This window comes from Lepus europaeus, chromosome 11 (assembly GCF_033115175.1).
Source record: "Lepus europaeus isolate LE1 chromosome 11, mLepTim1.pri, whole genome shotgun sequence".
NCBI lineage: Eukaryota > Metazoa > Chordata > Mammalia > Lagomorpha > Leporidae > Lepus > Lepus europaeus.
The window spans coordinates 65,816,516-65,830,299 of NC_084837.1; the positions used below are offsets into that span (position 1 = coordinate 65,816,516).

At 52.3% G+C, this 13,784-nt stretch overlaps 1 protein-coding gene across 4 annotated transcripts in view; it reads right to left on the reverse strand.

Moving 5' to 3' along the window:
- Positions 1-1,884: 1,884 nt before the first annotated feature.
- The window catches only part of FRMD5 (FERM domain containing 5), a 383,033-nt gene continuing 371,133 nt past the window's right edge, over positions 1,885-13,784 (reverse strand). For 2 of the 4 annotated variants that reach the window (XM_062205807.1, XM_062205808.1), the window contains exons 11-14: positions 11,515-11,589; positions 10,857-10,925; positions 9,841-9,947; positions 2,945-3,527 (exon numbers count right to left, since the gene is read on the reverse strand). In XM_062205807.1, the coding sequence (XP_062061791.1) occupies positions 2,950-3,527; positions 9,841-9,947; positions 10,857-10,925; positions 11,515-11,589 (829 nt within the window). In that variant the 3' untranslated portion in view covers positions 2,945-2,949. Of the gene's footprint in view, positions 1,957-2,928; positions 3,528-9,840; positions 9,948-10,856; positions 10,926-11,514; positions 11,590-13,784 lie in introns of those variants that run through there. The other 2 variants (XM_062205809.1, XM_062205811.1) reach the window with 2 other exon arrangements.

Here is a 13,784-nt window from a genome sequence, read left to right on the forward strand (position 1 = left end):
CTGCATGTGTAGAAAAAAGTACATTGCTTTGAAGGAAAATGTAACTTAGAGTTTTGGCACACGAAAGGTTAACAACTATACTTTTAATGAAACTAAGAAATTCACATTTGCAGGTAGTTTAACCTTCTACTGCTTAAAGATGCAGTACACTATTCTTTAGTAAGAGTTTTATTTCTTCTGATAGATGAAGCTGTGAAAACCATTGCTTTTTCTACAATGATATAAAACTATAATTTTTGAGAGAAAAATGAGACACATAGAACACAGTAAAACCAGGTTAAAAACTTGAATGACTTAATGGTGGGGAGAGACCAAAAAAATAACTAGTCACCAACGAAGAAGGTTTCTTATTGAAGTTCTATTTGAAAGCAAATTGAGGGATACTTTTCTTTCCACATTTTCTGGGCTAAACCCTGGAAAAAAATCCTAAAGTTTCTGTTCAGAGAGCAAAATTCAGCTTTGGGAATGGTACGGACGACTGTACTGTTGACTCTGGACACAAGGAACACACCAGGAGATAGGATACTGCATCTCTCTCTCCTGTGAGTATGAAGAGTCAGATTCGAGGCTGTCACTCACTGCATAGAAACACGGTATTCTACAGACTGAGGTAGGAGCACTACACTAAAAGGTAATCTGCTATGTTGCATAAGACAAGTCCATGTCCAGGTTCACACCAGCCCCCTGTTTCCTAATAGCCTTTTCATCTGTGGGTCTATTTTTCACTTTAGTCCAGGCTAAATCAAGCCTTGGCTCTGTAGATGACCAGTGGCAGTGGCTCGAAGGTCTTAAGTGATCCCTTACCTTCACCAGGATCTCCCTCAGTTTGTCTTGTCACTTGGTCAATAGATGTTTGTAATTCTGTGCAGATTTTTGCTGGTATGGAAATGATCAGACAGGCCCTCTTGCCTTCTTAGATTTGGTCTTGTTTTAGCATTCCGGTACTTGATCTTGCTCCTCTTGGCATCGAACATCTCTTTGCTGGTTGGTTGTTTGAGCACCCGTTAAACAAGCAACTCTGATGCCTCCACTGGGGAGGGTCCTCGGTCTTTCCCACTGGCTGGGAAGTGGAGCTGATCTGCTGCTGCTGCTGCCATACTGGCAAGGACTAGCTTTATTGTCTAGCTCAGAGCTAGCTTATTATGGCCTGCAGGCCAGATTCAGCTCACCAACTGATTTTGTAAAGTTTGATTGGAACACAGCCATGCTCCTTCATTTACATATCAGCTATGGCCGTTTTTTGTGCTATGATGGCAGAGATGAGTCGTTGTGCCAGAGTATGGCCCGCAAAACCAAAGCAAGACACTAGTTCCTCTCTGGCACTTTCAAAGAAGTTTGCTGACCTCTGGTGCAGATGGAAGGGCATCTTCCTTTACAATTTTGCAAATCCTCTCTTCCTCCTGACTATTCCACAGCTACTATATATTCTAAGTAGACATGGTTTTGCCATCTCAGGACACAGATTCTACAAGTGACTCATTCTCTTCTGTGTTTGGGGCTGTCAGACATCACAGGGTGTCTGCAGCTGCTCCACTGTAGTGTGGGTCTCAGGAATAAGTCCCCTGCCCATCCTTAAATCAATCCTCAGGCCCCAGATGACCTAGAAATCTCTCCCTGAGATGAAAACAAGATCTCGTGTGTGATTGCTTTTGGGAGTTCCGGAGCTCACACAGCCTTCCAGGCCTCCGCCAGCAGGCAGGGCAAGGGCTTTCCTAGAACTTCTTTTGCTGATGCAGCGAGTGACTCTAGGGGGCAGCATTTCTACATCTACGTGCTGGTCTCTGCCACGTTCACCTTTTGTCATTCGTAGGCATCTCTTGGAAATCCTGTTTAAGGAGATTGTTTTCCTGGTCCCTTCCAAGGCTGCTCGTTGACCATGGAATTCTATTTTCTGAAGCTTTTCATTCTCAGGGTTGGTCTCTTTCTTGAATCATTTAGTTCATCAGGTTCTATTTTCTTAATTCGTAAAGTAAGAACAAAATATGAATTGGTAAGAAAATAACATTTTGTTAAAATATAAATTGGTCTTTTTTGCGGGGGTAGGGGCATTGTGTACAAAATAAGCACTGCTCTATGAATTCCCAGTCTCTCAGGTAACTTGGCTCTGGTCTCTGTTAGCTACACTCTGTCCGACAGTTCTGACAGCACAGTCTGGCACCACTCAATCTGTGTAACGCCCCGGAGCACTATGGAAGTCTTGAGGTTCTTCAGAAGAAAAAAAAAGTCACAGAAGTCTAGGTTCAGTATAGACAACTCCCGGTGCTGCCCACTAGGCTCCAGTCTAAGGGGACAGACTTACCCACCCCTGCTGCTGCTGCTGCTGCACGGTGGTCCCTTCAGATGCCCACTCTGCTCAGATTTGAAAAAAAAAAGAAAATCCAACTCAGACCATCATAAGAAGCAACTTTCCATTTAATCATTCTCCACGGATGGTGACTGTTGTGAGTTCTGTGTGGCAAGGGAACCTGGGCAGTCCCCGCTGTGCAGACCCCTGGCCTGCCCCGCCCCTCCGAGTGTCCTGGCTCCAGGGAGCACCAGGACAAAGCTCTCTAGTCTCCGACTCGGGCCCCCACCTGCTGGGCGACACTTCTGTGATCACCAGTAGTAGCAAAATAAATTATTTTTATTTGATACTTTTCAAAATAATACACATCTATGAAAACTCAAAATTCAAAACCAAAAATTATCCTGCAGATCGAAGGATGAGAACCAGAACTGCTGAGCCTTCTTGAAAGACCCTCTGAAGAAAATGAGTTCCCCCAGCTGGGTTGACAGAGCGTGAGCCTGTCCCTTTCTTCTGAGAAACAACCCTCCTAGGCTGCGGTGGACTCTGTCATGAGAGGAGGACCTGGTGTGTGTGCCGATGGTTCCGCGATGGGTCCCATTGCTGGGAACGGTAGCCGGGCTCCTGGGTCCACCTGGCTAGTTTGGGGGAGGAGTCATGCCTTCTCAGGTGTCAATGAGCAGGCTCACCACTGAGCGGATTTTGCAGGCAAACCATCGCCTGAGGGGACAAAAGTATTGATAGTGGAATTGTTCAAACTCGGGGGTCTGGCGGATATCGCGGAAAAAGGCAATGTCAAGGTCAGACTCGGTAAGGATGATCAGGAGGAGGAGCAAAACAAAGAGGAGTCCCATGGTCACAAGGAGCAAACGGAGGACACTTAAAACAAACTTATTCACCTGTTCCTCCTCTGGCCCGCCGTGCCCCTGACACAGGGCCCTGAGCTCTCCTCGGAGGGCCTCCACCTCTGAAGCAGTTGGGGTGCTGGCCTCAGACTCCTTCTCCTCCTCAATGCTGCAGGTCGCGCCGTTGACCTGCCGGGAGAGCAGCAGCAGCTCCAGGCTGTGCTCGGCCACCGGAGTGGGCAGCACGCTGTCGGCAGGGCTGTAGGCCTCGTCTGCGATCACGGCCACCCGCTCGTTGCTGTCTGCCCGGCTGCTTCTCACGTGAGGCAGGAAGGTGTCCCCGTGGGAGGAGGAACGCACGGGGGTAGAATGGGCGCTGTCCCGCAGGGACTCCAGGCCTGGAAAAGCAAAAGGATCGTGAGTATGTGCTCTGGGTCCCAGCACACACTTTGCTGTCCAGTGGCACCCACAGTCTTATTGGGTCTCCCTCTGCACACCCCCACCCCACCCCTAGCCACAGCCAGCAGCAGTGGCTGCCGCTCTCCATTTGGATACATCACGGACAGGACGAGGGGAGCAGCAGGAATCAGGATGACCGTTTTAGAATGTTTTTTGTTTAAGATTTACTTATTTGAAAGGCAGAGTTACAGACGGAGAGACAGGTCTTCCATCTGCTGGTCCACTCCCCAGATGGCCACAACTGGGCCAATCCAAAGCTAGGAGTTTCTTCCAGGTTTCCCACGTGGGTGCAGGGGCCCAAGGACTTGGGCCATCTTCCACTGCTATCCCAGGCCACAGCAGAGAGCTGGGACACAAACTGGCACCCATATGGGATGCTGGCACTGTAGGCAAAGGCTTTACCCATTATGCCACAGCACTGGCCCCCTTGTTTTTACTTTTTGCTTATGGTTTTGGCCCAGTTTGTAAAAATTCTGCCTTTCCTGCCAGGGATGTCTTGGGCCTGGTTTTAACCCCAAATTTTTTAGAAGGATCTGAATCACACGCTGACCCTGACACAGAATTGGGGCCATGGTTCAGGAATCTTGAGTCTTTTGGGTGGAAAGCCTTGAGAGGCCTGGGGCAGGGGAAAGGATACGTGTGTTTTTGCCTGATTGGCCTTTATCAGATACTGACTGCCAAGTACTGCGTGAACATCTCTGCAGCCACACAGCATGCAGTGCGGAGCTCGTGAGCTCAGGCCCCCGGATTGGTACAGTTGCTAGCAGTCTTCACCCTCATGGTTCTAGCTGTCCTGACCGTGTGGGATGCTGGAGAGCGCTCTGCTCTAACTCAGTGCCCCCTTGGTGCTGCAGGGAACAGTCCCCGGCCACCTCCGTCTCTCTGGACTTTAGAAGGATCAGGGTCCAGGACAGGCTGACAGCACCCGTATCTGCAGACACCCCAGAGTGCAGAGCAATCTAAGGTTTTTTGAAGGGGGAGGAACTGTCTCACGTTTGTTAGGAGAAACGGCCTTCTAGCCCTAAAGCCACTCATCTCTTTGCTTTCTCAGATGGAAAAGTTCTCTTTTCAAGACTCTCCCAGGTCTTGGACCCTGGCAGGGAAAAACAGGAATGGGTTTTGTCTGTAAACAGAGCAGCCGCCCAGGCCCAAGCCTTTGGGTTCATGGTCACCGAGTGTGGCCCACATCCCAGCACTCCTAAGGAAATGCTCAACGTCTGCATTTTCCACTGCTGGCCCCTGTGGCTCTCCTGGCCTTTGGAGCCTGTGACAAGAAAAGCCAGGCCCCTTCTGCTGCTCGGCATCAGCACTGGCAGGCCCAGCCTGCACCAGGTCTCCAGCTCAGTAAAGGTTTGCCCGAACTAGGGCTGATGAGGGAGTTGTCCAGTTCAGAGGTAGATCCAGACGCTCAAAGATCCCTTAAAATGGCGTCAGTAACCTTCCAGCAATTGTGGGTTCACCTTCCTTGGCTCCCTATGGCCTGGCTATCTGTACCCAGCAGTCTGCCTGACTGGCCTGGCAGAGCCAACTCAGGGCAGGCACAGGTAAGTGTTCTCCGGAGGAGCAGACCCTGACATCTGGGTTATGTGGGGGGTGGGAGTCAGGGGCCATGGCAGCCCCCCATTATCCACAGCCACTCCGCATCGCCTCACAACTTCTGCTTTCAGAGGCCTCACATGGTTCTGGCTGTATTTTGTTTGCCCTAAAGCTTAAATCTTAAATTTGCATGTCAAACTTTTTAAAGCACTTTCATTTTATCTCTCAGCACTCCATGAAGTAGTGAGGGTGACAGGTTGCAGAACTTGCCTGAAGTCATGTGGCTGGTTGTTCATGGCATGGATAGAATCCAAACCTCTTCCTACTTCACGTGGCTGCTGATCACATAGTTGGATTCCAGGGTAACAGAACAGGCCAAGATGAATTAAGTCAGCAGCCTACACCAGCCCTAGAATGAGATCTCAATTGCTCAAGAAACTCGCTCTCCCTCGTTCCAGAGCTCTTGATATTCCTCTGTCCTTCTTGGTATTACCCAGGATTTCTGCTCAATGTCTCCATTTGCACATGCAGCTGGCGAAATATGTACCTTGGACTGTGTCAGGCAGTCACCGACAAAACAGAAACCTTGAGGCTCTAGTCACAGCACAGTGCTGGCCTGGCTCCTACCCAAGCATTCTCTGCCCCTCTGCACGGACACCCTTGCAAAGGCCTGTCCCTTCACAAGGACAACTGCGATGACCAGACCTTCCGAAGCACGACTAGTTCAGTTGCCAGCAGCCACTTCAGGGCAAGCTCAGCTGGGTCTGTAATTAAGTCGCAAGCTTTCTGGGGCTGGAGAGAGGCAGCTGCTGTGACATCAGAGGGCACCAGCATCTACATGATGCTGTGAGCTGGGTGCTCTTGACAGACCAGCTAATGGATAGGCACGCATTTCTGGTAAGGCCTGACAGGTACAAACACTCAGTTGTCAGCCTTCTGCTCCCACAACAGAAGACGTTATCATTCCACGTCAGGTTAATCCTGTACGAGAAATTCAGTCAAGATTATAGAAACCGCCACTCACCCCATTAGACCTGTTAGGGATGGATGGCGTGGGTGGGACCTGGGTTAAGTGGCACAGCAAAACAGACGGATGTCTTTTACCTTGGAGGTGTTCTGGCTGATTCCCTTGCCCACGGGTGGCTCCCAGTGGGCTGCGGGGCACAGCGGTCAGGACCCTGCCCTGGAGCCGGGGCCCCATCCTCAGGACGCGCACGCTCAGGGGCCGAAAGCAGTGATTAGTCAGGCGGAGCTGGACGTGGACTCGGGTGTGAATCTTAATCAGAGTCTTCCCCATGGTGGCCCAGGAAGACGGACTTCAGTGGAAACCGGCCGGGCAGAGGTGTAGAGGACGGACACCAAGCAGGGACTCCTGCTCTAGAGAGGGGCGGGCAGCTCCCCAAGCCTCAGCTCGGGCGGAGCTGCGAGGAAGGGGCAGTTGTGAACCCGCGTTATCAGGGGCCTGGATGCCATCAGAAGTACTCAGAGCCATAAAAAGCCACGCTCCCCCGCCTGGGGCCTGTTGAAGGGCCTCGAGCTCTCAGAGGCTGAGGGACAGGAAGGGCAGTGAGCAATCCTGAGGGGAGGGGAATCGAGAGTGTCCCAGGAGATTGAGAATGTAAAGTTAGGATGACACTCTGCTTTTTTAGGCCACATCTGGTACAGCCTGCCCTGCTGCCAGCAAAGACACAGGCAACACTAACTTTGGCCTAGGTGGCTCTGAGAGGAGGTGGCTGTGGGGCTGGATGTGGGCTGGTCCCATCCTCCACTCAGCTGTATGCTGTTTGGTCCCTGCTGCTGAGTGGTGCCCGTTGGGCACAATGGGGAAAAGAAACAGAAATCCCCACGCTGCCTCTGGGTCAAGCTGACATTTGAAACACACTAGCTTGGCATCCCTGACAGCAGACAGGAAGCGGGGCTAACCAGTTCATTTTTATTTTTTAAGATTCATTTATTTGAGAGGCAGAGAGAGGTCTTCCATCTGCTGGTTCACTCTCTACAGGGCCACAACTGGGCAGACCGAAAAAGAAGCCAGGAGCTCCTTCTGGGTTTCCCACGTGGGTGCAGGGGCCCAAGCACTCGGGCCATCCTCTGCTGCTTTCCCAGGTGCATTAGCAGAGAGCTGGGAAAGCAGCAGAAGATGGCCCGAGTGCTTGGGCCCCTGCACCTCTGTGGGAGACAGGGAGGAAGCTCCAGGCTCCTGGTCAGATCAGCCCAGCTCTGGCCATTGTAACCATTTAGGGGGGTGAACCAGTTGAATGGAAGATCTTGCTTTCTAACTCTGCCTCTCAAGTGAATAAATAAATATTTTTTAAAAATAATCTTTGAATTCCAGTTTTCCTTGAACTTTTTGAATTTTTTTTTTTTTTTTTTTGTAAATTTTCCATTGTTTTTGGAGACAGATAAAAGCTCCCCTAGAAAGGTCAAATGGTTTGTGTCATGCTGGTTTATGGGCCGTGTGGACTACAGGAACGAGGCCTTGGATGGAGCGTAAACCAATTTCAAATGTCTGTAAATCCCCTGCAGCTCTGGTTGTCGCCCCTCTCCTGAGCCCTCTCACAGCCCTGCTTATCTGCGCAGCCTGTTCAATTAGGACTGGGGTGTGTGTTAGAACTTTTAAAGGCAAAACGCCCTCTTGAGAGATGGTACTTCTGAACTCTTGGCTCCTGGAAAACAACCCCTTCTTTATTCCTACAGGCTTGCTAGCCCTCGCACTGAGGGCCATGGAACTGTCCACTTCCGCCTCCTCCTCCCTCCTCACCCTGAGCTTGTGAGGTTCCTTCCTGCCAGCGCTTCTTAGCTGCTTCTCCCTACCCCTCCTGCGTCTAACGGGTCCTGGGCCAAGGGCTGCCACTGGGACGCAGGCTGTGCCTGTCTGCCACAGCCTTGGCCCGGGGTGTGCCGAGCAGGCTGGCTTGGTGAGCAGCACGTGGGAGCCATAACCTGCCAAGTGGGAGATCCTGCTGCAAGCAAGGATGACTTAATTTGAATAAAGAATCTGTTGCTGCAGTGGGAGAAGGCATGGTCTGAGAGGGGTTGGAAGCAACGCTAGGGCTGGGTCAGGAACTAAGGCAGCCTCAGTCTACCTTAGGGGCGCCTGGGGCCTACTGTCCCCGCCCGAGTGCTGCCAGCCGGCTTGGCAGCTGAACCAAATGCACCATAGCGCCAGCACTCTGCAGGGAATGCCGACCTCACGGCCCATTCCTCCACATGGGGTGTAGGCAGGAGACGCCTCTCCTGTTTACATCCTGCATTAGTGCTGGACTGACCGTTGTCCCAACTTGCTGTACAAGCCTGGGCTTTAACCTGCAGGCTTCGGTCTCAGGATAGATAGGAAGAAAGCCCACAGAGAGCAAGCAAGTTCAGCCGCTGCTAAACTCATTTCACCTCCCGGAAATGTACCCTCTGAGAGCAGAGGTCAGGGGAGAGACACACACACAGTCCTGCAGCTCAGCCTGCGATGAGAGGACGCGTCAGGGGACTGTCTGATGCCGGCCAGATCAGCGTCACTTCAGAGGTGGCCCGGTGACCGTGCCTGGTGGTTCACGAGGCCTTTCTGCACCCGCTCCGTCCCGCAGGGGCAGCGGTCGGCTGTGAGGTGAAGCTGCTGCCCCAGGAGCACAGGCAGAGCTCCTACCAGAACCTCATCTCTGACTGCCTGACCAGGCTGTGCGCTGTCTTACGTACTGCTTCATACACGAGCTTCCTGGCGACCCACGAGGGGGGCGAAGAATGTGACTCGACTCTACAAATGGAGCAATTAAGATACTCAAATAATTAAGTAGCTTGATGGCAGCTGTCTAGCCAGAGCTTTCAGCCCCTAGACTGGTTGGAGTTGCACACCACACTCAGGTGACACAGGGGCTCCTGCTCACAGGGATACATCCTGGCATCTCCAACCCAAGCCAGGCAATCACACACGACATCCTTGCTAACCTGTGCAGTTCTTTTTCATTAACAAGCAGCACTCCCACCCCAGTTTTTCACACCAGAACAGAGACAGGTTTGAAGCATTCGTGCTGCTGTTTGCAATCCGAGGTCTTTGAAAAACAGCATCTTTGGGAATGAAAGCTCTCAACTCTACACCCATTTGCAGCCTGTGAGCACGCTGGGTCAGTGGTGACAGCTAGAGGGCAGTATTTCCAGACCATCTAAGAGTTTTAGCTACTAAAGAACAGGCTGTTGGCCTCAGCAACTGGGGTATCTACTTCAGTGAAGACACACAGATCTCTCCCCACCTCTGTCTCGCCCAGAGAGAGGGAAGGCTGGGGAGTGATGGGCGTACTACATTTCAGGAGACAGGCATGGAATTCAGGATGCAACAGGACAGGTTTCTACAACTGAAGCAGAAGGTGGTAGCAGCTACTGGAACGTGCCAGAACCGAGAGCTCAAGACAGTTAACTCTCAGCCATGCTGATTAGTTAGATCGGGAAAACAAATGGGAGAGCAATTTCAGAACTGCATGGAACCCGGCCGGTCCCTCGAGTTGACAGACAAACCTAAGGGCTAGCCCAGTTCTCAAGTCCTCATCATGGCGCATGGTGCAGCAGGTGTGGGCAGGAGCCCTTCCACACACAGCCAGCTGTATTTCCACCCACAGGGCAGATCCTTCCACCTGCCCCTGGGGGCTCTTTTTCTGAAATTGCTGCTGTCTCTGAAGCCAATCAGCCTCCCCCAGAGGAACCCAGCAGTCACCTGCAGGGCCTCAGGCTCACCTTCCATGATAGAGATGTGGACGGCTCTTCTGCGGGTCCTGGGGACACTGCTCAGCCTCGGGCCGTGCGTTATGGAGGGACAGCTCCGGCTGGGAACCATCCCGGCTCTGAGGTTAAAGATGATCCACGTTAATCCAGTGCACAGACAAATGTGGTAGGGGCCTGGAGTTGAGTGCTGGCTACTAGCATTGCCTGGCTATATTAAGTTTTGGTCTTTTTTAAAAGAAAAAACAAAAACCCTTTAATATCTTTGTCTTTGGCCACTGGGTCCCAGTCAGAGTCTGCTTTAAAACTCTTCACTTCCTTAAATCTCAGGCTCACTTGAACTCTGTGTGTGTGTGTGTGTGTGTGTAGCGGGCAGTAACAGTGCCACTGGTTACATGGGGCAGGGCTGCCAGGGAGGAGAGTTCCAGGCTGAGCAGGACTCCTGCAGATGTGCCTGAACACCAGCCCATCCGACTTCCAGCAGAGACTGTGTGAAAGGGGAGTCGTGTTCCCACCATTCCCAGAGGCGAAGGCTGGTTGGCAAATCCTAGACTTCTTGGCCAATCATATTCTTTCTGGGTCTTAGCAGGTTCTTAAAGACAGGCTTCTGGAAATGCAGTTTTTGATATACTTGAAGTACAGATCCCAAAACTATTTTAGATTCACCATGGCAGGGCGATGGCCTGTCCCTGGCTTCCTATAATGAAATCGGCTTGGATACGTCTTCCATGGTCTGTAACCAATGTAACGTCTTGGAAGGGCAGAGGAGCGTTCGTGAGCAGGGCGGCCCTGGGTCTGCTGCGCTGTCTACAGTAGCCTTCCCTTGCTCACTCTGTCAGGGTCAGAGCCTGCTCACCACTGCTTTAGCTGAGAAGCTTTCTCCACCCCTTCTTCAGCCTCCTCCAGCCCTACGCCCCTGGCCTGGTGGTAGCTGTCGTGTGCCCGAGCCTCACAGTACCCAAGATTCTGCATCTGTTCAGATTCTGGGGTCTGAGCTGGAAGTGGCTTTGGGGGAAGCCCGGGCAGCCTACCTGTGTATTTCTGGTGGTTCCCGTTTGATCTTGGCACTCGACTCCATGACTTCCTTAGCGACTCGCCCGCTGTAGGGAGTATCATGGAAAACAAGCAGCAAGAAATGAGCCAGTGTTCCCTGACGGGGCTCCTTCCCAAGATCACCGATGCTTTGGCTGAACTGGGACAAGCAAGGCCTCTTGGGCCTGCCCTGCCCTGAGGTACTGGTCGTGGAGAAGGGCTTGCTTGCTAGGGTGAAGAGCAGTAAAATGTCCCGACAGCCTGTCCTGGGGAGCCCTCCATCCCTGCATTCCCTGGGTCTTGCATTCTGAGATTCTGTCTTCACTGCCCAGTGTGGTCCGCTAATGTCACACACTCACACACTCACACACACACACACACACACACACCCTTTAGACAGTGAGACATGGCGGGGTCACGGTCACAGTTCTCATTTTGCTGCTGTTGGAAGGAGAAGACACATTTTTAAGACCCTATAGACAGATGACTGTAGGGAAGAAATAGTGATGGGGTTAGGTGGCAGAACTGGATAGAAGCCTCGGGTCTCTCTGGGATTCCCCAGTCTCTTTGTTCTCAAGGGAAAGGACCACTGCCTGCCTGTTCTCCAGAGAAGGGTCTGAGAGTAGATCCACGCGCTTACTTACTGTCATTATTTACCTGTATCGAAACCGGCTCCCTTTAAAGAATAAATTGCTGCTCGACACCGTGCGGACTTGGCTCGACTTCTCCAGCCTGCAGCAAGGCAAAGGGACACACGGCCTGAAACCGCCTCGCCCGGGCTAGGGCAGCGCATTCCCAGTTCCTTCCAAGGGCTGCAGGGGGACTCCACCCAGGAGAAGGCCCGGTTCACAGCGCACGCTGGTCTCAAGGGCTGGGCTGACAGCCCGCTGCCTTCCTGCCTCAGAGCCGGGCCCGCCATGCGGAAGCCCCCTGTAATGTCAGAAGGGAGGCTCCCCACGGCTGTTTCGCGGGGCTCACCGGGACAGTGGGGGAGTACATGCCAGGGGGATAGCAGAATGCCACCTCTAATCCCAGCCGGCTACTTGTTAGCCGTGTGACAGCCTCAGTGTTCTGATCTGTAACACGAAGGAGCTGGGACTGCTTGATCTCGGGTTCCGTCCAGTCCTAGTATTTGTGCTCATGCCCGTGTCTGGGTAGCTGTGGGTGGAGGAGACAGAAGCTGCGCTTCCTGTCCCATTTCCCTGGTGGAGGATCCTACAGTGCTCTACAGTTAAGACTCTGCCAAGTCCTGCAGTGAAGAAACCAGCTGAACTTTACTAAAAGTTCCATCACTTATTTGAATTTGGAGCTACCTCCCTTCCCTGGAATCCAATTTACTGTCACCTTTGGGGCCGCACAGCTGATGCGGAGGCTCTGGGAGGTCACGGGCACTGTAAACCATCCCCCTGGCGGGGCCCACTGACCCCTTCAGCTCTTCCTTAGACAAGGAAGCTCAGGCAGAGCTGCCCAGATCGCTACTGCGACGTGCCCACGGAGCTCCAGTGCTACCAGCCAGGAACCATCCAGCTCTGCAAACCTCTGACATGAGCGGGCGGTGATATGCAGGGAACTGTCCCACAGTCTGTGGAGAGCCCCAGGGAGAAACATTCCCAACTGTCTTGGGCTCCAGGAGGCCCACTCGCCCTCTGGCCGAGCATGTCCTGGGCTCTGGCCTCTCTCCCTTCAAGGCACTCACCTAAAGGTGGGTCTGGGGACCGGGTATGAGAGATGCTGAGGCGAGGCCTGGCCCAGGCAAGAGGCTTTTAACGGTTACATTAAGGAGGGAATGGAAACGCTGGAAAAGAACCTGAGCTCCAGCATGCATGCTGCCAGGACTGGGTATGAGCGGCAGGTGCTGACACTGAATTTGGTCACAGGTTCAGAAGCATGCTTCTGCTCCATGACATGGATCCAAAAACAAGGGCCTTAAGGAATGCTGCTGGAGGCAGGAAAAAAACAAGAGGCAAGGAGATTGCTTGTGCCTTAGATCCTTTGGCACAGGGAAAGAGAATGCTTCCAAATGTAGCATCCCTGGGGCAGCGAGAGCTCAGGGTGGGGCAGGCCTTTATCTGCCCTGCCCGCCTCTCTGCTGGGCCCCACCCTTCCTGGGCTGCTCTTGAGCTCCACAAGCAGGAGTTTGCATTTCAGGTTGCTTCTCTGCAGGCTTGTGGAACTCTGTCCTTGCGGGCAAAGGGCAGGTGGCAGCAAATGAAGAGGTGTTCTTGGCCTTCCCTGGACAGCAGGGCCTTGGCAGCGGGTCAGTGTGTCCATGCCAGAGTCTCTCCTGAGTGTCTTCTGGGGAAGAATGTCCACTCAGGTTAGAGTTCAGCTGCCCATTCAGTTTAACCCTGATGCTGGTATCAAATGTGTGGTGAGCACTAAGCAATTCAGAAAGCTCGACCAAGAAACAGCCTGTGGGGCTGTGGCTCCAGTAACCTGGAGGAGACCACAGCAGTGGCCAGGGAGCAGAGTCTGTTCCTGGGAGGAGGACGTCTCGTCTCCGGGTATGCTCAGCTGACTTCAGGGAGGACATGGCCTTATCCCTGGTAGAAGAGATTGCACACTCTGGCTTGCCTTGTCCTGATTAGGTATATCTTATTATGTCTTCTATTTTTAAAACAAGACCAAAGGGTTTAGTGAAACATACTTCACTTAGCATCACCCTGGTTTCATGATGGGCCATTTCTGTGCTCACTAATGCTTTTATAGCCATTTCTCAGTGAAAGAAAACTGAACCCAAAAGCCTCATATACATTCAAATCCTTTGGTTAAAGAGAGAGAGAGAGGAAAAAACAACAACAACAAAAAAAACTCAGTTTCTTAGTAACAGCCTGGCCCTCCCCACCTCCAGTTACTGCAACCCAGGCTCCTGGGCCCTTGGGCTGTCACTGGCAATGCCAGTGAGGGGTTGGTATTGACCTCAGCTC